The sequence below is a fragment of the Clytia hemisphaerica genome, unplaced genomic scaffold (genome assembly GCF_902728285.1).
Source record: "Clytia hemisphaerica strain Z4C2 unplaced genomic scaffold, Clytia hemisphaerica genome assembly, whole genome shotgun sequence".
In the NCBI taxonomy this organism is placed as follows: domain Eukaryota; kingdom Metazoa; phylum Cnidaria; class Hydrozoa; order Leptothecata; family Clytiidae; genus Clytia; species Clytia hemisphaerica.
This window is the reverse complement of record NW_027104525.1, coordinates 574641-602621: the sequence shown is the minus strand read 5'-3', so window position 1 is coordinate 602621 and position 27981 is coordinate 574641. Positions and strand designations below refer to the sequence as shown.

At 35.4% G+C, this 27981-nt stretch overlaps 3 protein-coding genes across 3 annotated transcripts; 1 reads left to right on the top strand and 2 right to left on the bottom strand.

The window, feature by feature from the left end:
- Window positions 1-13011: 13011 nt before the first annotated feature.
- LOC136822018 (chondroitin proteoglycan-2-like) lies at window positions 13012-15061 on the bottom strand. The gene is made up of 3 exons (XM_067078239.1): window positions 14802-15061; window positions 14019-14270; window positions 13012-13411 (listed from the first exon to the last, which is right to left on the bottom strand). The coding sequence occupies exons 1-3, from the start codon at window positions 14845-14847 to the stop codon at window positions 13161-13163; spliced, it is 549 nt and encodes a 182-aa protein (XP_066934340.1). The 5' UTR covers window positions 14848-15061; the 3' UTR covers window positions 13012-13160.
- A 4770-nt stretch (window positions 15062-19831) lies between these two features.
- Window positions 19832-21943, top strand: LOC136822022 (uncharacterized). The gene is made up of 3 exons (XM_067078242.1): window positions 19832-19926; window positions 20141-20419; window positions 21583-21943. Exons 1-3 carry the CDS (start codon window positions 19881-19883, stop codon window positions 21831-21833), a joined length of 576 nt encoding a protein of 191 aa, XP_066934343.1. The 5' UTR covers window positions 19832-19880; the 3' UTR covers window positions 21834-21943.
- An 809-nt stretch (window positions 21944-22752) lies between these two features.
- LOC136821991 (uncharacterized) lies at window positions 22753-27554 on the bottom strand. Its single transcript, XM_067078208.1, has 5 exons — window positions 27366-27554; window positions 25910-26797; window positions 25018-25161; window positions 24634-24781; window positions 22753-22843 (listed from the first exon to the last, which is right to left on the bottom strand). Exons 2-5 carry the CDS (start codon window positions 26388-26390, stop codon window positions 22816-22818), a joined length of 801 nt encoding a protein of 266 aa, XP_066934309.1. The 5' UTR covers window positions 26391-26797; window positions 27366-27554; the 3' UTR covers window positions 22753-22815.
- Window positions 27555-27981: the final 427 nt, after the last annotated feature.

Below are 27981 nucleotides of genomic sequence, written 5' to 3'. Positions count from 1 at the left end.
ACATTCTCGAGGTCAGTTGGCTGTACATCACCGAGAGTTAATAAATCCAATAACCAATAAAAACCTATTGAATATCTGCTTATTATTATACACCTGTTGGCAAAAACAGCCATTATTGAGTTTTTTTTCAAATTTTGCTTTCGAAGTTTGATTTTTTTGTGTCGCTCTTGTTGTTTATCAAAGAATCTATTGCCGATTTTATGAATAAATTTTGTGACTCAAAATAATTAAGAAAATCATTAAAAAAAGAAAAACATTCAAACGTTCAATTATGTGAGTGTTTTATGTGAACCTTTTGACTATTTACATAATACACTCCCAGAATCTAACGTTCGAATGTTTTTCTTTTTTTTAATGATTTTCCTAATTACTTTGAAAAAAAAAATTATTTACTTAGACTTATTATTTAGATAATGATTTGTCGATCGTCAAAGACTTCAGAGCTTCATTCACATTGATCGCAATACTCCATTCCGGCATTATTCTTTTCACTTCCCGGATCTTAACTTTAATCAAATTTTGCTATTGATAATATATTATATAAACACTCTTCATCACATTATTCAGCCACAATAATGGTATCAAGAGCTAAGTTTTATCACACAAAAACAAAGACAGAGGTGAAGTTTGGCTATGCTTTTCCGACTTTTGATATCCAAGATTTTTTCGATAAAAACAAGAAGAGAGATGTTTATCATAATTTTACTATTTATTAGAGAATACAGTTTTAAAATTATATCCAAATAAAGTGGTTCAAACTTCCTTAAAGAAAATTCCTTCTATACTCAGTAAATAAATATCTAACCAAATATCCGGGATCTCTTCCGAAGTGATTTTTTCTTCCTTTCTTTAATTTACGGTATTATAAATCTTTGAATATTTCATGAGATTATATTACTCATTAGCAGTATAAATAAAGATTTTTCCTTATTATTTTAACTTGGATAAAATTAATTACTACATACAAGACTCTACTTCTGGTTGAACTTTGGTTTCAAATAATTTTTATGACACTGAGTCTGGTGAAATAACTCGCGTTTATAATCGAGTTGTAAATCCGAATACTTGGTTTAAAATTGATCTTAATCCTGGAGTTGAAATGAATCCAGCTATCGTTTTAACATATGTGTTAATTATTCAGCTATTTCTTTTCACCATGGGACATCACTCCCCCGGAATATTTGAATTGGAGAAAAATGGTCATTCTATCGTCTCCTCATTTACTCCGAAATCAACCATAATTGCGAGTAACCAATTAAAGTGCTTCACGTATTGCTTACGAACGTTTAGAAAATGTACAGTTGTGGTCGAAACATTGAGCATCAACAACAAGTACTCCTGTCAAATTTACGACTCGACTGATTTTGGAGACGAACATTTTGTTGAAAAAGAGAACTCAAAGATCTATGTTTCCTTTTCACTGCCGCGATCGCGGTCTGCCATCACTGATGTTTCAACGACAACTTTGCCAACAACAACAACAACAACAACAACAACAACAACAACAACGACAACCTTAGCAACAACGACAACCTTAGCAACAAGAGGATTGAGAAGAGCATAAGAAATGCACTATTCATCTATTGAAACCTAAGCTATAGAATCGTTTGTTTCTATTGAAATGTCTGCGGTCGATCGATTGTTTTCGTTCTAAACCAATCGGAGCGCTTGATTCGTTATGCACTAAGACTAGAAGTACAAACAAAAAGTGGCAGCAGTGGTTGATATCGAAAGGCAAATAATTTTCTTTTAATCGTAGATTTTGATATTTTTTATAAGAGAACTTTTCACTTTGACCGCGGTGCTGCTCGAGCATTTGGGGTTATTTCGCCGCTTTGACCAAAATAGTTTCCTCTATCGCGCTGTACCCAAAAAGGCATGTCAGTAGACAAAGCTAGGAAAGTGAGGGCACAATAGGGCTCAGCTTAAGGGATTCCCCATTATAAGAGCAGAGGAAGGTAAGCCCCATGGTAAGATATTCTAAAACTTCTTGAGAAATAAGAAGAGAGCTATGACCATGATGGAGGAGCTTAGCTACAGAAGTAAAATTGGCTACAAAGAAAATTCTAAAAAGTTGATAGCCTTGCAAGCAAAGAGATGAGAGCCTATTAGGAGAAGAAAAAAAAAGGGAGTTTATTGTGCTTGGTACATTTCTTTCAAACTAACTGAGATTTAACAGTATTGGAAAGACAAAACACTTGTTTGTAAGTAGTCTGTTTAGAAGGGAACTAGCTCTATGCACTACATAGCAAAATGTATACAACTACAAGCCAATAATTTCACAATATAAAAATACAACTTGTATTTTTATTCTTTACTATGTATTCGAAGGTTCATATTTCACTTAAAAGAGGCTGTATATATCATCAAGTTGACCAAAATTGCCGACCCCCCCTTTCTTATTGAACCCCTATATATTCCCATCCCCTCCAGTTTATAAGAAATTCTTGGTAGCCCCTACAAAGACCCCCGAAATTTGGGATCCCCTTTTAGATATGTATCCCATTTTGAGACATGTGCCTTATTTGTTCTAGGAGCTGGACTCTTGCCCTTGGCAGGAGGGAGAGAAGTGGTTGTTGTAAGGTTAAACTGCCTGTATTTACTTATTTCCCTATATACCTACCTCTCTTTGCAATGAATTTTAGAAAATCTGTTTTAAGGTAACTCACTCTAGGCACTACTTAAGTGATGAAAGTACAAATGATTAGTCGCAAGCCAACGATCTCACAATATTGCAATATACTTGACAATATAACTAGTGTTTTAATAACATGATACACGTGTTTGGGTTGTATATACATATTTATACTTAAAAACAGACTGAACATATTTGTATATGATTAAGTTGATCAAAGACACCATTCTCCTTGTTAATTGACCCCCTAGTTTCCCAGCTAAATCTAGGTGTCCCTCTTTTACAAAGGCCCTCTCAAAATTGGCATCCTCCGTCGTGATAGATAGGAGATGTGCAAAGTATGTTGTTCTGGTGCCACAAAACATTTAAAGTTAAGTTCCTTACATACAGATTGAGATATAACCCTCGGTTGAACCCAATGTAATCTTGTAGCGAGTAGTGTAGGCAAGCAAGGGCTTTTTCATAGTATATACCAGTCTGAGAATTGTATATTGCGGAAGGTGATGGAAATTGACCGTCAACCGAACATCTCCCTTCTGTTTTTCTACTTCCTATCTCTCTATCTCCTTTTCTATTTTCTGACTTTCTGAGACTTGTTTTCTGATTTCTACTAGCTTTTCTATGAATTTGATATTTCAAACTTTCTCCAAATATCGACCCGACCGGGATTCGAACCACCAAATGAAAGAATCTCTGATCAGAAATCCAGCGCGCTATCCGTCGAGCCACACTCGCACAGCAGAACACAAAATTTGTAAATACTTATAGAATGACAAAAAAGACGAAAAAAGAAAATTTAATCAATATGAGGACGAGAAACGCAACATTAAATAAAACAAAAATTTCAAAAAGAACGACAAATTTCCATTTCTAAAGTCCATTCACTTTAGGTGGCATTTTGCTAATTAGAATGTCATGTTGAATTATAAAAAACTCAAGCATCAAAACAATAAAAAGAAAAACTAACGCATACTTAAAATAATTATGCATCAATAAATCGTTTAAATCGTTTTGTACTGGAGCCTTATCCGAGTGCTGGCCTAGCAGACGAATAAGACGCAGTGGGTGAGTGAGCCTAGACTACGAAAGGGGCGGGCTAAAGGAACCTAGGGGAGTAGAACCTAATCCTATTTGCAGACAGGAACGGGGTACTATGCAGTTACAATAAACTAATATTTAATAATGACAACGCTCTACAATCGTGCTACAAATATGAAAAGGATACTTACAAACCTATGTCCTGAGCAGGTCCGCCGCCGATCGCTGCCGAAACAACACTAAAGTTTAGGAGAGCTGGACAGCAATTGCTAAGTTGCTGCCCAGTGGAGCGTGGAAGGCGCAGTTGGGCGTTAGAAGGGCGCTAGATACGATCAGTAAAGGTATATCCGAAGGAACTTTAGTACAGTTTTAATGCTGACAATTTTAATTATTCAACATGACATCCTAATTAGTAATAGTTATATTCTTATTTGCTTGCCATTTTTCGATGAATGCTTCTTAATTTAGCAATTGTATATGGAAAAGAAAAAATGAGCCTTGAGCTTTGGTACCAAAAACTTCATTTAGTGCTTCGATAAGTCACTGGTGACTTCTCACGGGCTTCTCACACGTGTAAAAAGTTTATTGCAACGTCATCATTTTATAGGCTCAAATCTATTTCCAAAGTACACGCTTATTTTTATAAGAATAGTGTATACTTTGGCTGAGGGTGAGCATTATTCTTATTTTTCTATTTTTCTAACAATAGGCCTATTGTTCTAACTCCGAAAACTCACCCTTATATTCTTATAGAAGTTATTCTTATAAAAAAGCGTGTATTGATTTGATTGTAAAAAACTAAGTATTTTAAGACTGTTTCTAGTTAAAAAGATCCTGTGCAAACTTAAAGATTTAAAGAAATCATACTACTTGAGAATAAAATTTGGCTATCTTCGCCCAAATTTCCAAAATTTTGATTCAATAAATCAACAAAAAAAAATTCTCACACATCCCCTGTATTTGGATGATTTCTTGAATACTGTAAAATATCTGAGATATTTTGGTAAAAGGAACATACCTATCTCTGGCAAGTCTCAAATGTTTGAAAGTTTTTGAACTTTCAAGAAAAAAAACCTTGTTGATAAATAAAAACATTTTTTTGACCCAAAAATTGATGTTCAGGCGGCCATGTTTGGGCAACAAAATTCTGGATTTTCGTCTCTGAAAACACTTGACCCAAGCACACCCAAAACATGCATGGACCAGTTTGGGTCATGTTCAGGACTTTTTGGACCTACCTCCGGGTACCCCGGTGGAGGTCCTTTAAATTAACCCATGTCCGTCCGTCCGTCCGTCCGTCCGCCTGTTCGTTCGTTCGTTCGTTCGTTCGTTCGTTCGTTCGTTCGTTCGTTCGTTCGTTCGTTCGTTCGTTCGTTCGTTCGTTCGTTCGTTCGTTCGTTCGTTCGTTCGTTCGTTCGTTCGTTCGTTCGTTCGTTCGTTCGTTCGTCTGTTGCCAGCTTTTCTCGGGATTGGCTCATTAGTTTTTTCTGATTTTTTGCACAATGATGCAAAATGACAATGCCCAAAATGTGACGGAGCCTGATTTTCGGAAAAAAAATTTCTCCAAAGTTTTACAATTGGCTCTTCACCTGGAAATTGAGTATGATAAATATATATATGTAGCGTATAAAAAATATGATGTTCATTAAAAATACTGAGACCGGTTGTAACTAGAGACTAGAAGGCTAAGAGTTGGTAAAGGCAAGTATGTTCGATCAAATATCGTTGTAGAGTAGTATGAGCTTGGCAAAAGTAGACTGAGTGAACGTAGTACTAGTGACTTGTGCAAGACCGGTGTAAAACCAAAGTTTGAATTTAGATTAAGCTATAAAATACTATAAAATTGATATAACTATTGATAGCAACTAATAGAACTAATTCCTCCATGGACAGTAAAATAAAGTACGACCAGACTAAGACATTAGGTAGGCTGTTGGATCTAGGTAATTAGTAGAGTAAATACGATTGATGAGGGATGTAAGAGTGACACAAGAGTATGACTTGGAATTGCAGAATGTCCAGGAGTAGTAAATATATAAAATATCACTAGAATAACTCAAAACTAATTAACATCAAACAATTAAACAAATACGGGATAGTTGCTCTAAAGAATAATGACCGGGGTATAACTACTGCTACTGGCTACGGAATAGGGATAAGTTAATCAATACGATGGAAAATGACTAAGAGATACAAGGCGTTAAAGGATTGGAGTTAGATGTGGCAACGTCCCAGCTAAAAACGATAAGCAATATTAAAAAAATACTAAATAATGAATATAAGAAAGTGAGAAAGTATGTTTTTATCTACAGTCTGTTCCTCTAAAGTATCCTGCATTGTAACACGCATGCGTAATTTGACGTTCTTTTAGACCACATGTAGTTAATTCCCGTGATAAACGAAAGGGAATGAATCGCGGTACTTTCGCTTTCGGTCGGGGTTGTGGATGGTGAAATATGTCGTATTTTATGAAATTTGTCGTTCTTTTTGTCTATTTTTAGTAATGCAGGATTCTTTAGATAAACCCCCTCCTAGTTGACGATCGTAAAGAATAGCAGAGTTGGTTATCACAAGGTTAATAACTCTCGCAAGTCTGATATTAAGTTATCAAAAGGTTATTTATTGCTAATTGGAATCGAGTCATGAGCAGAGTAAAAATTCATTATTCTATTCTGTCTTGGTTGAGTTCAATAATGCACGCTATAGTTTCCACTAGTTTTATCTCATCTTTTTAGCAGACTTTGCCCTGCTGAGAATTGATGTGGCAGTAAACATGCTAAAATGTTGAATCATGCTTGGACTGGTTGGATGGCCAGAACTTAACTTATATCTGTCTATGGGATAGTTTTTTGGCTAGTGTTGTTCTAAACCGTATGATGTTAGCATTTCACAGAGGATATGACACATGATAACTTGCTTGAAAATATATAAAATGAAAGTCAAAATATCTAACTCAGAGCAATAAATTTTGAAATGAAATCTGTTCCCCCATTTTCTTGGTTCATTAGGAGTAACAATAACTTTAATACCAATAGATTTTGATTTACAGAAGATTCATTCAAAATATGTCTCAATTCGGGTTGTATGCAATCAACTTCGATTCGAATTTGCACTGGAAAAAGTTAATTCAAGTTCAATTTTAATGTCTATAATTAATAAGTAATATCATGAACATATAAACATATAAACGACTGGACATCTATCTTTTATTGTCTCTTTGAAGCGAGCTTCGTTGTCGCCTTTATATCAAAATTGGTATGAAAAATCCGACAATATTCCGTCATAATTTTATTTCTTTGAATTATTTAGGTAAAAAGATTGATAGAGCTTGAACATTAATCCTAATGCACAAAAAAATTATTTTCGAATTTTTTCACAAGTTTATTTTATCAACATTTTCAACTCTGAAATGCAGAATTTCAAGTGCGTGTATACATAGTATAAGAAAGCCGCGGCTTTCTTATACTATGGTGCATACTTTTGAATCACTTTTGTCACTCCGATAATTTTTTTTATGACTTTAGCTTGCCAAAGTTGAGAGACCGTGTCATAAGAATATCGAAATTAGAATGTGACACTCTCTAAAATTATTAGACACTTTTAAGTCAAAATTTAGAAATATTAGTCGGAGTTTTGACAAGCTGACGATGATTTTGCCTCTGTTATCTTTGTTATGATATAGATAAAAGACCTGAGAAGAGTAGAACAACAGAGACTTTTGTCGAAGTTTCAACGTTGTTAAAGGACAAGAAGATGGATGTCCAGCCGTTTATATGTTCATATGGTAATATGTAACACTATGCCTTTGAAACAACTTTTTATTTATGAAGTTGAACTATCGTTAGGGCTATAATGATAACAAATGAGAAACCTACATTCGCTGACTTTACTACATTATCGGGGTCAGGTGGCTCTACATCACCGATGATTAATTATTCTAAAACCAACAAAAACCTATTGAATATATGTTTATTCTCAACTTCAGTTGAGTTAGAATCTGAGAATGTGTGTGTGTGTATGTCCCAAAATTTTGGGGCAGCCTGGAGACTTCAAAAATTGTTCCATTTGGCTGAAATTTGGCACACTTGTTCCTTGGGTGAATATCTGGGGGAGTTTTTTTCATTTTTCAAAATTTTTGATTTTTGGGGCCTGGGGATGAGTTTTCGCCAAAACGAGGCTAAAACTTTGGGGCAGCCTGGAGACTTCAAAAATTGTTCGATTTGGCTGAAATTTTGCACACTTGTTCCTTGGGTGAATATCTGGGGGTGTTTTTTTCATTTTTCAAAAATTTTGATTTTTGGGGCCTGGGACGAGTTTTTCGCCAAAACGAGGCTAAAATTTTGGGGCAGCCTGGAGACTTCAAAAATTGTTCGATCTGGCTGAAATTTTGCACACTTGTTCCTCGGGTGAATATCTGGTGGGTTTTTTTTCATTTTTTGAAAATTATGATTTTTGGGGCCTGGGGACGAGTTTTTCGCCAAAACGAGGCTAAAACTTTGGGGCAGCTTGGAGACTTCAAAAATTGTTCGATTTGGCTAAAATTTTGCACACTTGTTTCTTGGGTGAATATCTGGGGGTGCTTTTTGCATTTTTCAAAAATTTAGATTTTTGGGGCCTGGGGACGAGTTTTTTGCCAAAACGAGGCTAAAGCTTTGAAGCAGCCTTCAGGCCTCCAAAATGGTCGGATTTGGTTGAAATTTGGCACATTTGTTCATTGGGTAAATATCTGGGGGTCTACAATTGGACGTTCGACTATATCAAGAGGCAAAAACGAATTTGAAAGCAAAATCTAAAGAAAAAAAAAATCTACCGTGGCTGTGATATATAAGGAAGTATTCAATGGTTGTTTTTTTTTACAGGTATATAATAATAAGCATATATTCAATAGGTAAAAGTTGGTTATTGAGTTGAATAAACATCACTGAGGGTTAATAAATCCAATAGGAGTGGTTTATCAGAAATTATTCAATGGTATAACAAGTATATGATAATTATAAATAATAAATATTTATGAAATAATTAATAATTCCTGAAATCATTGGGAATTTTCGGACTTACCTGTAAGTTTTATAAATAAACTTTTTTCCATACGTCCGTGTCTGTTAGATAGCAACTGCTTTTCTCTGGATTTTCTTTATTAGATTTTTGGACCTACCCCGGTGGAGGTCCTATAAATTAACCTTCGTTCGTTCGTTCGTTCGTTCGTTCGTCGTTCGTTCGTTCGTTCGTTCGTTCGTCGTTCGTTCGTTCGTTCGTTCGTTCGTTCGTTCGTTCGTTCGTTCGTTCGTTCGTTCGTTCGTTCGTTCGTTCGTTCGTTCGTTCGTTCGTTCGTTCGTTCGTTCGTTCGTTCGTTCGTTCGTTCGTTCGTTCGTTCGTTCGTTCGTTCGTTCGTTCGTTCGTTCGTTCGTTCGTTCGTTCGTTCGTTCGTTCGTTCGTTCGTTCGTTCGTTCGTTCGTTCGTTCGTTCGTTCGTTCGTTCGTTCGTTCGTTCGTTCGTTCGTTCGTTCGTTCGTTCGTTCGTTCGTTCGTTCGTTCGTTCGTTCGTTCGTTCGTTCGTTCGTTCGTTCGTTCGTTCGTTCGTTCGTTCGTTCGTTCGTTCGTTCGTTCGTTCGTTCGTTCGTTATTAGCTTTCCTCATGATTAGCTTGTTAGTTTTTTCTGTTTTTTTGCACAAAGATGCATAACAATAAACCCTCGAATGTGACGGAGCCCGATTTTCAAAAAAAAAACAAAATTGGGCAAAATTGGGCCAAAAACAGCTAAAAAATGGGTTTTTTGGACTTTGTGAAAAATTAGGTCGTTAATTTTTTCTGACTTTTTGCATGAAAGTAGGGTACCATCGTAGGTAAAAGATGGCTTAAGCAGATTTTTGCAAACAAGTTTTGTTGGCTCAAAAAACGCATGTTTATCTATAAAAATCACTATTAATAAGCATACATCAATGTTCTTAGTCAAATTACTCAATTTTTTTATGAGATAGATGTTTTTTTTGCTCAGGAGGGCATACTTTTAAAGAATATGTGTGTCTCGACATGAAATTTTGGTTGCTTGGCGTGTTTATATAGAAAAACTGGCCAAATTCGATATTTTTTTATAAGCACATTATCAATTACTTAGGTATTGGCTTTTCTCGAGATTGGCTCTTTTATTCTTTTTGATTTTTTGCACAAAGGTGCATAACTATAAACCCTCGAATGTGACGGAGCTCAATTTTTGGAAAAAAAATGTTGGGGTAAATTTCAGCTAAAAAACGGCTAAAAAAAGGGCTTTTTGGACTTGTTATTTTCTGACTTTTTGCATGAAAGTAGGTAAAAGATGGCTCAAGCAGATTTTTGTAAAAAAAGAATTTTTCAGCTCAAAAAACGCATCTTTATCTATAAGAATCACTATTAATAAGCATACATCAATGTTCTTAAAATTACTCAATTTTTTGATGAGATAGATGTCTTTTTATGCTCACGAAGTCTTGAATATGAAAGAATATTTCAAGAGCATGAAATTTTGGTTTCTAAACGTGTTTTTTTATAAGAAACAAACGAGTAATTTTAATAGATCGTCACTATTTGTGTTCCGAATGATTGTTTAATGGTCACGCTCAAGTACATATCAATTATATATGTGTTAAATCCATAACCAGGTAGGTCCATAAAAGTATCACTTGTTTTATTTCTTTTAATCAAAAATGCAATATTACACTCCTCAGTGTGGATAAAAATTCCTATTGAAATCCGAAACTTTCCAGTGGGGCTGAGGTCCCATGGGTCTGTGACACAGATGTAATATTAATTATAGCAATTCCAAAGCTTCAGCATAGTTTATAGCCGAAATATCTCATTATCTAGGTCATTATCAGGTAGGTCTAATCAGCATTTACAAGTTTAGCTTGCTGGAAGCTCTTGAAATTTGACTTGCAGGTCTTAATTGTGAGGGTCAAGTTGTAAATGTCACCAATAATTATGTCTGTAAGGGTTCATTTATAAACTCTCTCGGATTGACGGCCGTCAAAACTCTAAAACTATAATGAAGCGGGCCTATTTCCAATCGGTGAAGAATGATGGCGGCATTTGATATGCCGCATTCCAGCTAGGTCTAACTACTTCCGCGTGCAAACCTGAAAATATTTCGTTTGGATCCGACCTTCAGAGTTTTAGCGTGTCGGTTTCTGCATCTGAGTACCAGATAATGATTTGTCGATCGTCAAAGACTTCAGAGCTTCATACACATTGATCACAATACTCCATTCCGGCATTATTCTTTTCACTTCCCGGATCTTAACTTTAATTAAATTTTGCTTTTGATAATATATTATATAAACACTCTTTATCACATTATTCGGTCACAATAATGGTCTTGACTAAGTTTTATCACACAAATACAAAGACAGAGGTGAAGTGTGGCTATGCTTTTCCGACTTTTGATATCCAAGATTTTTTCGATAAAAACAAGAAGAGAGATGTTTATCATAATTTTAATATTTATCAGAATTCAGTATTAAAATTATATCCGAATAAAGTGGTTCAAACTTCCTTAAAGAAAATTCCTTCCATTCTTTAAGTAAATTAATATCTAACCAAATGTCCGGGATTTTTTCTTCCATTCTTTAATTTACGGTATTATAAATCTTTGAATATTTCATGAGATTATATTACTCATTAGCAATATAAATAAAGATTTTTCCTTATTATTTTAATTTGGATAAAATTAATTACTACATACAAGACTCAACTTCTGGTTGAACTTTGGTTTCAAATAATTTTTATGACACTGAGTCTGGTGAAATAACTCTCGTTTATAATCGAGTTGTAATTCCGAATACTTGGTTTAAAATTGATCTTAATCCTGGAGTTGAAATGAATCCAGCTATCGTTTTAACATGTGTGTTAATTATTCACCTATTTCTTTTCACCATGGGACATCACTCCCCCGGAATATTTGAATTGGAGAAAAATGGTCATTCTATCGACTCCTCATTTACTCCGAAGTCAACCATAATTGCGAGTAACCAATTAAAGTGCTTCACGTATTGCTTACGAACGTTTACAAAATGTACAGTTGTGGTCGAAACATTGAGCATCAACAACAAGTACTCCTGTCAAATTTACGACTCGACTGATTTTGGAGACGAATATTTTGTTGAAAAAGAGAACTCAAAGATCTATGTTTCCTTTTCACTGCCGCGATCGTCTGCCATCGCTGATGTTTCAACGATAACTTTGCCAACAACAACAACAACAACAACAAAACAACAACAACAACGACAATCTTAGCAACAACGACAAAGACTACCACTCCGTTAACAACCACAACACCGGTTAGCACAACGCCGCAACTGATAAAACTTGATTACTGTCCATATGGAAAAGAAGACGAAGTTCCAAAAGGTGTTTACCTGGTCAAACAATCAGGATGTTACACAGAAAAATATTGTGACACGTCAAATTCTGGACATCTCTGGGAAAACATCCACATTCGACGGCGAGCAGGCGGAGGTGATAGTTTTGATAGAACCCTATTGTTTTGGTACGCCAAGGGCTTTGGTGCTTCTAATGGGCAACGTTGGTATGGATTGACGAAGTTATACGATGAAACAAATGGGAAATCAAACACACTGATTCGATTGGAGGTTCGCTTAAACGACGATCGATTCTTGTATGTGATTTTCAAAGGGTTTTATGTTGAAAACGAAACAAATAAATTTCGGTTGCATACTGGGGATTATTTGGAAGGGGATGCATGGCTTGGTGATTTATGGAAATACCATTTTTTCAGTTTGAAATACAAAGATGAGGATAACAGAATTCTTAATTTCAAAGAAGGATACATGCATATGAAAATTTCTGATTGATGTATGAATTTTGATTACCCTGAATATCAGAGGCCAAGTTTTCAAAGAGAAAATATTTGTTCGAGCTGTGATTCTCACGGTAAATCTTGATAGAGTAACGATGCAGCCGACTATTGGCAAAAAGCCGGCTTGTTAGGAACACTGAAAGGGAAGCAAACATTTTTGAACGGATCTAGGATTTTTTTTAGACATAGAATGGTGGTACTGGCTTGACGAAGTATATTAATTGAAAACAAAAAACAACACCTTTTTGGGACATTTTTTCAAATTTAGACATTTTCTTGGCCTGAAAAAGATAGCTTAACATGTTCGCTGCCGAGCCTTTTTCAGAAATAATTTCAACCTTTTGGGATTTTATTGAATAAAAAAGTAAGCAAGAGTGCGGGGGTGCTTATTAGATACGGTACCCAAGAGTAGAATACTATAAAAAAAAACTTGGACGAATTTATGTTTTGATTAACGTCATATATTTCATATTGTGTGTATATAATTTAAATAAATGTGAAGCAATTAATAGTGCAAATTTTTATAAAATTGCAGAATATAAAAAAATTATAAAATGTATCGTTTTAAAGTAGTTATCTTAAAAAATAGTAGTAAAAAATTATTAAAAACAGGCGATAAAAATATTTATTTTTTCGATTTTATTCAATAACTAAGTCTGGTTGGGTGAAATATTTTCCTTCGTAAAGACAAGCATTGTATTCTTCGTTGTAAATCAAATCACTTGGACACATGATACATCCAACAGTAACACCATGCCAACAAGCAACATAATGGCGTTGCTGAATAGGATCCGCCATATTGCCATCGAAACTTGGGCCCATTTTTCCACACATGTCTGGACAATCGAATTGTGGGGCTGGGGACCACTTTTGTGTTGTAACACATCGATCTAGATGATTAGAAATCATCAGTTATTCGAGCTAAATGTGTCAAAATTGCAGTACCTAAATCCTCTTACTGTTCTATTACGAGTGTTTTTCCCTGGATTTGGCGAAGTCTTTTCCTTGTAATTATCTTTTTTAAATTATTGCCAGCGAAACAACCATAAGACTCGAAAACAGGGTTATCAAATGCTTCACAGCGTACACCTTCTTCTCACAGACCCACTGGGACCCCTTTCCAGTAGAAAAATTGGCCAAAATGTCGTCCCCAGTGGATTTATTAGATTAGACACTAACTTTTGTCTCTGCTGAAAATAATCAAATACCCAAATCCTCGCTGTAAACTTGTGCTATTTTTTTCCATCCCCACTGAATTTTCTGACTTAAAAATTATGAAATACAAATCCCCGGCCATAAAATACATGGAAATATCCCCATCAAGTTTTGGTAGGTTTTTTTACTCCCACTGGCTGAAAATACATACTGGGTCTGTTAAAAGGCGTGTCAACGTTGTTTCAACGTTATCTATTGTTCACAACGTCCATATAATGTTAGATGAACGTTAAAACAATGCCGTGTGCTACCTGGGGAAAGTTTGTTCGTTGTTTATCTTACCATTCTTATTGTACAAACATTGGTTACATGGTTCCGAGAATTCCAAAGTCAATGGCCAACATGCTTGACATTGAGCAAGACCGCCAGAACACGTGACAAAGTAAGAAGAATTGCCGGAATATTCGTAATTTCCATCAGCACGACCATTACACATTGAGTCATCACATGGTGCTTTATCCAAACCAAGAACGTCCGCAAATTCTGTTGTAGTCTCCGTGAGGACTTGTGGTGGAGGAACACCAGCAAGGGTACCTGAAAATTGTAAATTAAAGAACTTTTGATCAATGGAGAAAGCAAGCTCGAACTCAGTCCCTTAGTCCCCAGTTAAGTCTAAAAAAAGGTGAAAGTGGCTCTGAATACGAGATTGTGGAGAATGAAGACTTGCTGTGACATTCATTTCGAACTGTTACGAAAGACAATTAATTCCATCTAACATCCCGATAAAGTCCTGGTGCGTTACATGAGCGTTGAAATTGACGTTTGTTTTGTGCTTATGGATGTGTTGAATGATTACATGAAGTCTTAGGTTTTTTGCCACAAGTTCTCCCGCCTTCCATTACGGTGTGAGTTCATGAAATGTATAAGACCAGGTCAATACCAAGCTTGGAAGATTTTGGCTTGGTATTGGTATACCAAATTTAAAAACTTGAGGAAAATGAACAAGAGGGCAGTAAAATTGTTAATCATTCAGAGTCTCAGAACTTTCAAAGACTCAAAGAAATGTATCTAATATTACCCTTCCCAAAGATAAGTAAAACTTTACTAATGACAGATGAAAATTACCTGTGATGAAAATTAAAGCAGCTGTAATGAGAGTTCTTTGCATCATATTGAAGATTGTTGGTTTCCTGTCTTAAACTGTAAAAAAAGATAGTTTGCTATGTGTTTTTTGACTTCTCCTTGACAATGTTGGTTGAACCTTGATGATGATTTCCCTATGTTCCATCCTCTCATATTTATACATGACCCTGTAAATTAATCAAAACAAAACTTTCTAAAGATTGCCATAGAAAGTACATTTCAATCATCGCCAATAGAAGCTAATACAGTAAATGTAGTCATGTTGAGATATTGGAATTTAAAAAAGTAAATTTTATTATAACAGGTATCTCAAAAAAGAGATAGTACGTCAATAAGTAGATACATTGAAAAGAAAACATAATATATCTTTAATTGATGCTAATTAGGTAATTACCTTTTCGGGTAATACTCATCAATTAAAAAACTTAATACCTTTAGATTTTTAGCTTGAAACAGTTGCTATAATTACCCACGCATCCATAGGCGTTTTCATTTAGAATGTATTTATTATTTTTATTTTAGATTTAATAATCGCTAGACGCAGGTGGTAATTTGTCATTTGTATAGTTTTAATGGATTTAACACTCTTATATTAAATCTTTAAGCAATTTGATTGATTTTCTTTTGATATCTTCAAAATACTCAACTTTAAGCTTCATGTTACATACTCTGAAAAAACATCACAATATCTTGAAATAAATATATTATCGAGTGGCTGAAAGAAATGTCCTCTGAGAAGGGGTTAGCTTAGCCTGGTTAGAGTCAGCTGTAAGTTATGCTGACAATACCTAATTCAAAGCTTATCAAAAATGAAGCAAATATTTTTCGGTATTTTTTCAATATCTCAATATTAGGCAAGGTTAGTTAAGGAAAACAAATTGATATATAAAATAGTAGCTGTACGAGAGAAGCCGGTGAGGCGACCTTTTCTCTGATGTGTTCTGAGAGCATATTTCAGCAAAAAATTTTGATCTGTTCAGATCAGATCTTTGAAAATTTATCAACTAGAAATAATGATTTGTTCTGACGAGACAGGGGTATAATGAAATTCATCTAACGTGTTCTTGTTGTCTTAGGTAATCCTAGAACACATCTTTTTGCAGAGAAAAACAAATATCTTACAAGTTTATCTTGGCAAACTGTTATTCCTAGATTACATCAAACATCAAACCATAAAGTAGTGATAAGGCCCCCCCCCCAGCGGTTTGCGTGAATGCGTGAATCGGCTTTTTTGGTTGCGTGAATGCGTGAAAATCGAAAAAAAATTGCGTGAATGCGTGAATTGAAAAAACTTGCGTGAACGTGAAAATCCATATTTTTATTGCGTGAATGCGTGAATCTGCCCTGTTTTTTGCGTGAACGCGTGAATTTTTCCTTTTCACAGTTTGTAGAAAACCCCAAGGTGCGCACCTATCCCAAATTCAAGGGATGCCAGGTGAAGGCGCACAAAAAAAATCAGCAACTTTCAAATTCTCTATTTTATAAAACGATTCATGATTTAGATGCGCTTTCTAGCAATCTAGACACCTTAAATTTCCAGATTTTTTCGCTCGGGCCAAACATGTATTGGCCCTCGAATCTTAAATAACTCTAATTTGCCCCCTTGAAAGTGTTTGTTTAAGACAAAACCATGGTTATGCATGATGAGTGATCTAGGGCCAGGGCCAGGGCCAGCCAGGGCCAGAGCCGCTGGGGGCAGGAGGCGACCATGACTTCACCACGTTTTTGCAAATAAAAACTTATTTCAAAGAAATTTTTACCCATGATGTAGACTTTCGATAACCTGATTTTTTGGCAAAATTAGTCTGAAATGGAGTCGTATTTAAGCACATCAGAGGGTTAAAATAGAAATTTTCTCCTGTCGGCACAAAACATGGTTGCGCCTCCTTAGTCACTATGTTTTCGGCCCCTCTACGTTAGGAAATTAATTCGCGAGCCCTTATTAAAACCTTTCTTTTTAAATTTTTTTGATCGCTTCACTCGCAACAAATGTTCATTCTTTTACCTCATTTTACAAGCTATCAAGCGATCGTATCTTGTCTCTAACGAATTTAGACTACATTCTTTTTCAATGTGTTAAAGAGAGCATTTTTAGCCAAACGCGAGTGACAGAAATGCAAAAGTTTCCTCTCTGCGTAAACCATGGTTGCGCCTCCCTACTCCTAAGTAAGCATCATGGTGTCATACTCGAGTTTGTTTGACCTGTTTTTGATAATGTTTAAGCTATTTTTTGTACAAAAATTCACCTGCAGCGCATATCTTTTCACTTACTATCGCGATACGTTAACTGCAGAAGCTTCACCTTCTCCAAACGATCGTGACAAGTTAGAAGAATCAAATATTTATTAAAATTCTTAAAATAAAGATTAAAGTTGAAAAATTACGTAACGCTTTCTATTTGGGGGCTTCTTATGACGCTACCAAACACGGTGTTTTATAGGCAGGTCTACAGGAAAAATCACTAAGTTAAGTTTTTCTCAAGTGCATGACCAGATCCGGTCGAATAATATCTCGAGTACAGCCTTGTCATACTTTTTTTTGCAAATCGAACGTTTTACTCCATAATTGCGGAGATTACGTAAATTACGTAACTTAGGGAAATGTGCAAGACCTCTATTTTTGACATTTTCCCCGATTTTTTCCGAAAATTTCCCCGATTTCCCAAAGAAATTGGGTTTGCGTGAATTTCGAGAAAAACTTGCGTGAATGCGTGGATTGCGAAATTTTTTTGCACTGCTAAGTTTAGGGAGACAAATAGTGCAATAAAGGTTTCCTAGAAATCAGAATATATAATTTGTAAGAAAAATTTAAAGGTCATAACATTGGTCTCCTAGAAGATAAGAACACATATTTCTAAAAAATCTCACCGCCGGCTGCTTCTGGCGGTACTTGTTTTGATAAGGAAGGGGGTAGAAAGTATCCACTAGGGGGGGGTGGAGGATTTCAGAGGAGCTGGAAACCATTCCATACAATGCCTGTTTAGTCATCACAGGCTGCTTTCGTGGAACGTTTCAGGATAAAATATACTCTGAGCTTGCTCTTGAAAGCCTTGCTGACAGGCGTTTTGCAAGAAGAATGATGTTCTTCTATAAAATTATAAACTAGCCATAACTTTCATTAAGGTGCCACCGCAGCAAAATCTTAGCCCTACAGTAATTTTTAAGAGTGACCTCTCATCTGAGAAAAAATTCTTTCAAGTGCTAACAAATGTGTCAAGGGAGTGATTTACAGTCTACTTAGAGTGACATCCGTGCCTTGTCTTACACGTTTTTTATAAGAAAAATTTCATAAGAATACGAGGCTGAAATTTGGCCAAAACCTAAGAACAAATTAAGAAGAATCTGAACCTCAGATTTCAGAAATTACTGAGAAGTACATGTTTTCATTTTAATTAATATTGACATTTAAGGCTGAAAAACTCATTTAAATTTAAGAGCAGCTCTGCCAGAATCATATGACTTACTGGTTTTTCCAATAAAAAGCGTATATATCTGAAGATACTGCTCTTCATATGTTATTTTACTAGAATACTTTGAGTAGAGTAATATTTTTAACCTATGAAGAGTGCTTAATAACTACTTGTGGTATAAAAAGGGAATTTCCCAGAAAAGGGAATTTCCTTAGATTCATTTAACTCTCCAGGGATAAGAAAAAGACAAAATGATATTTCAAAATGAGTAATCAGATCAAAATAACTCCGGAAAAGTCTTTTTGATGATGATAAAACAATAGAGAGACCGTAAGATAAGAATGCTACCGTTAAGCGGAACTAAAATACTGAAAAACCCGCGCAAAATTATGAGATGTTTGCTCAACTTCCTTATGCGTGAAGCTATGAATGCCATCCTCAGAAGCTTTAGGCTACCTCCGGTGGCAATAATGTTATTTAGAAAACTTAAACGACAAATCATCAACCCCAAATGTTGACAACAAATGACACTTAAATTATGTAAATAATGATGTTATCTCAAAGTATGAGGTTTTGTACGCCAATTAACAATAAAATATTCTTCATGCATAATAGATGTTGACGCTGCAAGTGGATATAGATTGACAGGTTTTGAAAACAATAAATACTCCAAGAGAGCTGTTTTAGAGAGATGAAAAAGGTGACGGGATTTTATCAAAAATACAAAGCAGGGGATAAAAATAATTAATAATTAATCCCATTGACGCTATTTCATCAATTTTTGTTATCATACCCAAGGTGATGCAGGAGATAAAATGAGATATGACATAGTGATTGTGAAATAGCTATTTTCCTGTTAGGGGGCTGTTGGGGGCAAAGGTGAGATCGATATTCGAATATTTCTTTATTCTTTGTACACGTTTTTTTTTTTTATAAGAACGTCAAAAATTTTTGAAGCCTTCAGATGTTCTTTGTTTTTTGGATTTGAAGCCTAAAAATGTTCTTAAAATGTTCTCATTTTCAGCATTTTTTGAGCATTTTGATGTAATTTCTTAAGAAAATGCATGTTTTTAAGTCTCCAAAGCCTTAGAATGTTCTTAGAATGTTCTTAACATTTCGGCCCTCGAAGCCTTATGTTCTTATATAGTTTGTTCTTATAAAAAAAAACGTGTATATAACATACGTAACATGCGTATAACACACTTACTTCTAAGCCGTCTGACTACTTGATTGGTCTCTACCCCTAATCTAGGTCATAGGCAAATGGAAAGTTAAATAAAGGATTTTTCTAAAAGTGGATTCTTAAAGCGGAATATAGCGTTTTTCTCATGTCAATCTTCTATTTCCTTTTGGTGTTGTCAGTAACAAGTCCGTGCTAAGCCGTGACACTTTTCAAATCTCCATGATAAATTGATTATCATTACCTTCGTGTAATACAGTTTTAGATTTCTTTGAACACAAGAAGAACATGAAGGAAAATGAAGATTAGAATGTCTTAATTGCTTTTTCTATTTTAGCATTCATCATCTTATAATGGGTGGAGTATATAAGATGTACGAATTTGGTCTTCAAAATCATCTTACTCTCTCAACTTCCAAAAGAAGAACAAAGAAGAAAAAGAACTTAAACTTAAACCAACAAAGAACAACAACATGAAATCAATCATCGTTTACGCTATCCTCTTCTGCTTGGCAGCAAGTATGTCACCATTTATTTCATTTGCTTTCAGTAGATAGTCAATCAGTGTGTTTTATTACGGTTTATGATTTAACGGTTTTCAAAAGGTTGTTGAGATTCTTTGAATGGACTTCGTCCTTCGTGCAAAGGTATTTATTACTCTAAAAGTCTCCCCGATAATGTTTAATGTAAAATTAAAAAAAAATCTAATCCATATACATTTACTCCATTTCAGGTACTCTTGCCATGAAAAATCGCAATAAGAAAAACAAGATCAACAAAAATCAACAAGAAGACGATGACAAAGAATTCGAAGATGTTCTGGGTCTCCAAGATCCTGGATTTCATTGCCCAGATTCTCTTTGCAATGGACGTGCCGATGGAAACTATGAATATGCTGGCAATTCTTCTTACTTTGTCACGTGTACTGGTGGACAAGTTGATTGCCAAGCATGTTGGCCATTGAGTTTGGTTTTCAAAGAAGAATGTAACCAATGCTTGTACAGCAAAAGTGGTAAGTGTGCAGTTATGAAATAGGCCTTAGGATTCTTACTCCAACTATGAGATGATTTATATTCTCATGTCACAGATCGGAAGAATCAATCTATTCCTCTCATACACCTTTTTTATCGTAGCCGCCATTTGCCGCGCGGACATTTTTTGTCCGCTTTATCCCACTAAAACCGTCCAGTCCTTTTTTGACACATTTTTCTATTGTCTATAGGTGCGAAAGAAGGACTTGGACGGTTTTAGCGGGATAAAAATGCCCGCGCAGCAATTGGCGGCTACGGTCGAAAATGTGTATTAGCATTCATTTCACCCCTACTGTCTAGAAATGATGACAATGGCACGCTGAGACTGAGATATCTCCCAAACTTTCAAACCTTTTGGTAACTACCAAGCTTGAACATTTTGAGCACCTATCGATGCTTCCAAAAAAAACTCGTTCTTCCTCCATTATCGGATGATTAGCTCTAATCATGGTCGAAATATATTGAGAATTCCAGCTATTTTAACGTTTTGCAAGATTTCAAGTTCCGGCGAGAAAGTCGATTTCTTTAATTTAATCGAATATTTCAATTTGGGATGGGTTGGCAGACTTCCAGGCTATATTTTGAGCCTTATCGGATGTGGACTACACGCTTTTTTTTATAAGAATATCTTCTATAAGAATATCAGGGTGAAAATAGGCCAAATCGTAAGAATACCCTAAGAATACCCTCTAGGGTGAATTTCACAAAATTTGATAAGGATACAGTCATTTTGTATTTGGTTAAAAGAAAAAAACTGCTTCTTTTGTTAGAGGTAAATTGAAGCTTTGAGGAAGAAATGCAATTTTAACCCAAATGTTCACTCAAAAGTCCAAAACTTTCAAATTGATCATTTCTCATGTTCGTAAAAAAGTCAAGTCTAAAAAAGTAAGAATACGTTAAGAATACTTGACCCTTATCCAAAGTACACTATTCTTATAAAAAAGCGTGTATTTTTTAACTTTTAGATCCACAGATCCTAAGGTCCTAAGTCTTAAGTCCAACGTTAAAATTCAAAATTAAAACTCTACTCTTCGAACCTACTTTAGAGCACTTACAAATCGATTGTGGTTTCAAAACTTCCTGGGGAATTTCCTTTTTTTCTCAAATATTGACCTTGATTGTAGCAAATGATTTTATATTTTAGATGAATGTCTCACAACACAAGAATGGGAGCCAGTCCCACAATTCGACTGTCCAGACATGTGTGGAAAAATGGGACCCAGTTTCGATGGTAATATGGCGGATCCAGTTCAGCAACGCCATTATGTTGCTTGTTGGCATGGTGTTACTGTTGGGTGTATCATGTGTCCAAGTGATTTGATTTACAACGAAGAACATAATGCTTGTCTTTATGAAGGAAAATATTTCACCCAACCAGACCCAAACAGTTCTTAAATCGAATACTTACCAAAAATTGAAAACAAATTCAGTATTTGTAAATTTAAAACGATATTTTTTGTAATGCAATGATATTTATTTTCCTAAGTGACAAATTTCTTCCTAATACCAGCTAAAATATTTTAATTGATATATTCCTATTTTTGTAACTTATTTATTTTATTTCAATGTTAATTGATAATAATATATTTGTTTTCTATCGTAAAATGTGTGTGTCCAAGACTTATTGTAGTATTTCGTCCATCGATTTAGGGTTCTTTTTTCTATTACGACCTGTTTGAACTTCAGTCAAAATACTGTCACCTATGTGAAATACTCCCTTTTAAAAGTTGGACTATTTGGACTAAAATTTGAAGATTTTGGCTGAAATTTTGTGGAAATAGATCTAAGAGTGGCAAAAACGTGAAAAAAAGACAAAATTTTCGAAATTCAGTCTAAGGGTCAATTTTCGAACATTGGCTCAGACATACCCGTTATCCTGCAAGCCTAGTACCCCCTCCCCGTTCTATTGAAATAAAATTTTAAGATGGATCTGGAATGAACAAAAGAGGGATCCAAATAGATAAATATGAAACCTAAATATATACAAACAATGAAACAATATTTTATAGAATTATATTTCGCACTTCCTTTGACCTCTACGATATAATGTTGAGATTTATAGCATATTTAATCCTCGTCCGTCGTCCAGTCGTTAGAAAAGATGGATGGGCCAGGATTTGTTTGGTCTTTGTCTTGGTATTGTGATTTTTTATGATTTTTTATGATTTAAAAAAAAAATTGTTTTTCTGAGTTATTTTTTTAGTCATTAAAAAAGACGTTTAAGCATATAAGATTGACTTTGAATACGTTAATCGTTTCCTGTTAAGAAGTAAAATCTTTGTCTTTCATCTACAGTCAAAATATTTTGATTCACAATAATAATCTTTTAGGTACTTCCACGTACAATAGTGTTGAATGAAAGTGCATGCTGCTTTAATCATCTTATTTTTTTTGTCAATTGCATTCTAAAAATGGAAAGTAATTAAACAGTGATTAGCAAATTAATCAACAGATTAACTTAATAGTATTTTTCTTATTAATCTCAAACTAAGATCTTGCCATTTTAAAAACACATTAAAATCTAACCTGGATATCCAGGCTGTAAACTATTTCACCGTCTAGTTTTTGATATTTTATGTTCTGGTTTACAGCCTGGTCTCCCTAGAGCGATTTGCATTCTCTTTAAGAGAATGCAGTCCGCTTGTTTGCGCTCACTTCGCTAAAGCCGTAAGGGCCAATCTACACAGCGCGGAGCAACTCTAAAGCAAAAATAGGATAGTCCTCCAGTTGCTAGTGAAGATAGGGCTTTCTGTTACATGAAAACATGAAAAAGAAGAAAACAGAGGCAAGTTCATTTTCCAAGAAAACATGGTTGGTCATGATAATGCATGCAAACTTTTTTATGGACTTTGGTGTAATCTTTGGATGTTTTAAATAGTTTTAGATCTTGTAAGACTGCTTTTTATTAATTTCTGTTTTGCTGCCCTGGGTTGACTAGGAAACATGGGTTTGCACTTTCTTTCTCTAGGGAGACCAAGCTCTATAATTTAAGAACTTTGTATGTTGAGGTAAATTTTGTTTTTTCTTAAATTTTGAGCTTGGATATCCAGGCTAATTAAAATCCTGCCTCCTACTGTTCAAATTGTGTTTTTCATTCTTGCATTTTAGTTCATTTGACATCAATAAAATTTGATACCTCACTTCTCAACTCAGGTGGAATGAACCATTGAGTTTGAAGCCCGAAGGGCTAGAGTAGAATCTCTAACCATTCGCAGGCAAGACAAAGTGAAGTCACTTATTTCCCATCCAGAACGCGTCTAGAACGCGGTGCAATCACGACGACGGATTGTATCTATCGGTTCCTTTGTTTTTAAGTACTGTATTTTTTGAAATCTAGCGATAGATATTACTTTCAATCCAGTGTTTGTGTAAAAACCACGCGCGGGCGTTCTGAATGGGAAATAAGTGGCTTCATTTCCCATTCAGGAGTCTCGAGTCTAGCCCTTGGGCTTGGAAGTCAATGGAGTGAACGAAATAATTACTTTATTTTATAAATAGTAACGTTCAACTCAATTTAGCCATTCCCCGGGAAGGGGAAGGTTCTATGTTTGCGAGGTGACGGGGTATGTCAGAGCCAAAGTTCGAAAATTGACCCCTTGAGAAAATTTTGCCCCCTTTTGACGTCTGTACCCTTTGAGAGACTATTTTCTGAATTTTCAGCCAATATTTTAAACTTCAATCAAAATTACGAGAGTTTATAAACCTTTGAGAGAGTCGATTTTTAATAGTTCAATATTTTGATATGTCACCCGGGACCCTTTCAGAGAGCTTATGGCTGATTTATGGTTTTTGAACTTTCGAGGGTGTAAAAAAGGGATCATCATGGCTCGCACCTACCCGACCCCTCATCCGGGGTTTCATACTACGCACTACTTGAGATTTCTACTTGGCAAAAAGTGTAAGGTTTAGAGGCGACATATAAACCCGGGCGAAAGTCAAAGATTAAAACTATTTAAAGACAATATTTGAGCCGAGAGACCGATTTTTTAAAATGTTCCAAAATGCAGTCTATTCAATTGACTCAATCTTTGATTTTCGTATTCTTAGAACCTTTTAAAAGAGACCATCTTTTAGGGGCCTTTAAGAGATAAACAAATCTGCCCTTACCGATCAATACATATCTATCACCCAGCTTTCCAAAATTCCCCCTGGAGAGGTGGGCGTTGGTTGACAAAGAACAAGAAATCTGTCTTACCCTGCTTGTGTATTAGCGTTGAGTCGTTTCAGATCCCTGAAATATCTTGATTTGCTTTTACAGTAGACGACCACGAGGACGACGACAATAATGAGAAGCACTCCTCCACCGATTGATACACCGATCGCAACCATCAAGTTCTTATCAACTGTTTGGTAAAAAAAATAAAGGTAGAACAATTATTTATTTTATGCAGGTGTAGTTGACTTTAACCAGGCATTTATTTCTGACTTTCCCCCATTTTTGATAGTCATACATTTACACAGTTGAATCAAGGCAACAGTGACTACTGTTCGTCATCCTCAAAATTTGTTGTTCTTTATTCGTTCTTTATTCGTTCTTTTGAAGAAAACTCTCTCTCAAAATGAAAAAAGTGAGGATTACCTTTATCAACAATTTTGTTACATTCGAACCCATCCCCTTCGTATTGATCTTTGCATTGACAGGTGTACGAAATAACGTTTGGGTAAATCATACAATATGCATTGACGTCACACTGATCCAAGTTCGTTTGACACTCGTCAACATCTAGAAAAAAAAAGAATAACGGAAAGATCTTGAATTACAATCCATCAAAGAGACACCCCTGTCTCAGAGTCCTGGCCAAACTCTTTTCCTCGATGGGGATAAAAATTCCTATTAAAATCCCAACGGAAATTCTATTGTTTCAAGGTTAAAAAATCCAGTGGGATGGTTTTGGAGTGCAATTTTTAAACATTGAATTTTGAGTGGGGATGAAATCAAAGTCATTTTCCCAGTGGGGCTGAAATTGTAGGGTATTTTGTCCACCGGGGACGAAATTTTGGTCAAATTTTCCAGTGGGGCTGGGGTGCCAGCTGGTCTGCTTCCAAACAGGGGTGTAAAGAGGGAAATCTCAAACTTGAATGGTGAATAAAATTGTTGCATAGTGCGTCAAATGTAAAAAAATATTAACTAGCTAGGCACCCGAAGATGATCTTTTGTTTTTAAATGCCTTGTCTACATACCGGAAATTGCTTCCTTTGCGAATTAAATGAGATTTACAAGATACGCGTATAAGAATATTCAAAACTTTTGAACCCTTTGGATATGTTATTAACTTTTTTTGGGAGTTAGAAGCATAAAATTGTTCTTAACATGTTCTTATTTTCACAATTAAGTGAGTATTTTTGTGCAATTTCTTAAGAAATCGGGTATTTTTAGAGTCCCCAAAGCCTTAAAATGTTCTTAACCTTTGATAAAGATTTTGCCATTGAACATTATGTTCTTATAAAAAAACGAGTAAGTCAAAACTTACCGGAAACCACACTCAACTGATCGTTTGTATGCAATCTGTATTTGGAAGACTTTGTAAATTCGATGGTTTCATTTTGACTGATTGGGTTCAATTCTTGCAAAGTTGCATCTGTAGTTTTGACCTCAAAAATGTATTGAGCACTCAAAAAAGCTTCAGGATCTGCAGATCTTCTCTGCCGCTTCTGAAGTTGGTCAACAATGGTCATATTGGTAACGTTTAATCGAATCAACGAATATTTACGTTCAAAAAACTCGACCAATGACGTTTGTATACCATTGGATAAATCTGAATATTCAGTACTTTGAGGATCACCAACAATTGTCTGGAGCTGTGTTTGGTTGAGAATTTGACCATTTTGTTCGACATTGGTGAAAGTGACGTCACCATTAGCAGTACTGGTCACACTAAAGGTGATTGGATTACATTCCAATCCACAATTGTTGTCAAAATCCTTATCTGAAGCTTTGTGGACTTGAACCATGAGTGTTTTATTGGCTATAAAAACACCATCTTTGACTCTAATACCAAGTCTGTACTGTCCAACCGCGTCAGTCCCTAGGCATTGAGTTGTGTAGATGCTACCTTGGTCATCAATAGTGAATAATTTCTTTGGATCACCGTTATTAATGGAGAAGGTGAATGTCTGGGACACAGAATCCAAGTCTTGCACACCGACATGTGATACTAAAGATCCTTTAGGGAAATTTGTTGTGATTCTTGGGAAAACTGGAGAAACTTTGAGGCTCGGTGCATTATCGTTCACATCAGTTATGTCAAGCACTATAATGTAATTATAGATGAGGGATTCTGGGTTTGTTTTATTTGTGAGTGTTAACTCAATTCGTTGTGTCTTCTCATAATCTAATTTCCTTCGTAATACCAATGCCCCTGAAATTAAGAAAAACTCTGTCACAGAAGTAAGTGTATATTTACTTTTTTAACAATTTTTGGCATCAGAATGAATGCTAGAGGCGTCAGATAAAAACACGTTGGTACCAATAAATTCTTGACAGGATCGAATTATTACTTTATGATATATTATAACGAAAATTCTTGCAGCTAAAAAGGGGGGGGGGGTTTCAGGGGGTACCCGATTCCGCAATTCCGCCAATTTTTTCTCCAATTTCCGTCAAACCGTCTTAAATTGAACCAAAATTCCGTCACCGAAAATTCCTTAGAAATTCAATATTTTTGTCGAAAATTCCACAAATTTTGAATATATTTTACCAATTCCGAAATTCCGCAAATTTTTTTGCTAAATTCCGTTTTTCCGCACTAAAATTGTCTAATTTTCCGTCTCCGTCAGAGAACCCAATTTCCGTAATACCGTCTAAATTATCGCCAAATTCCGCCACTCCGTCCGAAAAAAGAGCCGATTCCGCTCCTCTGCCAACCATGAAACCCCCCCCCTAAAAATGCATCCATACGTTGAGAAAAGAAAACCATTTTTACAAACCTATCTCATTAATCGCAAAAGCATCTTGGTCACTGGAAGCTTTTAAATGATAAGTCGTTCTGAAATACGGGATTGGTTGTGTGATTTGGAAGTCATACGGTGAAGACTCTGGAATACTAAATGTTGTATAAAACCATGCTACCTTGAAGTCTGGTTGAGTTGGTGGATTGGTGGTGATTGGACTGGCTGATAAAGAAATATAGTGAGAAAAGATTCAGTTCGTTGTCATCTATTTGAAGTCCATCAAGCCCATTCCACCTAACACATAATATTCTTCCGATAACTTAGCTTTATTGACCCTGGAGTCAGTTTTTAACCCGGCAAAGCAAAATCTTTTGATCAGAGTTTTTTAAGTGGTACCCTAATGGTAGCACTACTCAATAGTGGTGCAATACATTGAGAGCACTAGATCTACTTTTCCTTCAACACTGTAGCCACATTGGACTTTAGGCAAATTTTCAACACTGCAATGACTTCTTTTGTGGCTACCACTTTCAAAAAAAAACTCCACCATCAAAGATATATAGCTTGGTCCAGGGTTTATAAAGGTCAGTGCTATTTCTAGACACTAGAGACCATTTTATTAGGATACCACATGAAAGTCTGTCTTTGGAAA

Coding starts and splice junctions, on each gene's coding strand:
- LOC136821991 (XM_067078208.1), bottom strand. CDS start 26,390: ATGGTTCAAGTCCACAAAGCTTCAGATAAGGATTTTGACAACAATTGT. Junction 25,162..25,909: donor TCAGTTGAGTGTGGTTTCCG/GTAAGTTTTGAC, acceptor TTTTTTTTCTAG/ATGTTGACGAGTGTCAAACG. Junction 22,844..24,633: donor AACGCTAATACACAAGCAGG/GTAAGACAGATT, acceptor TTCCATTTTTAG/AATGCAATTGACAAAAAAAA.
- LOC136822022 (XM_067078242.1), top strand. CDS start 19,881: ATGAAATCAATCATCGTTTACGCTATCCTCTTCTGCTTGGCAGCAA. Junction 19,927..20,140: donor CCTCTTCTGCTTGGCAGCAA/GTATGTCACCAT, acceptor ACTCCATTTCAG/GTACTCTTGCCATGAAAAAT. Junction 20,420..21,582: donor ATGCTTGTACAGCAAAAGTG/GTAAGTGTGCAG, acceptor TTTATATTTTAG/ATGAATGTCTCACAACACAA.
- LOC136822018 (XM_067078239.1), bottom strand. CDS start 14,847: ATGATGCAAAGAACTCTCATTACAGCTGCTTTAATTTTCATCACAG. Junction 14,271..14,801: donor TGCTTTAATTTTCATCACAG/GTAATTTTCATC, acceptor TACAATTTTCAG/GTACCCTTGCTGGTGTTCCT. Junction 13,412..14,018: donor ATGTTTGTACAATAAGAATG/GTAAGATAAACA, acceptor CTAATCATCTAG/ATCGATGTGTTACAACACAA.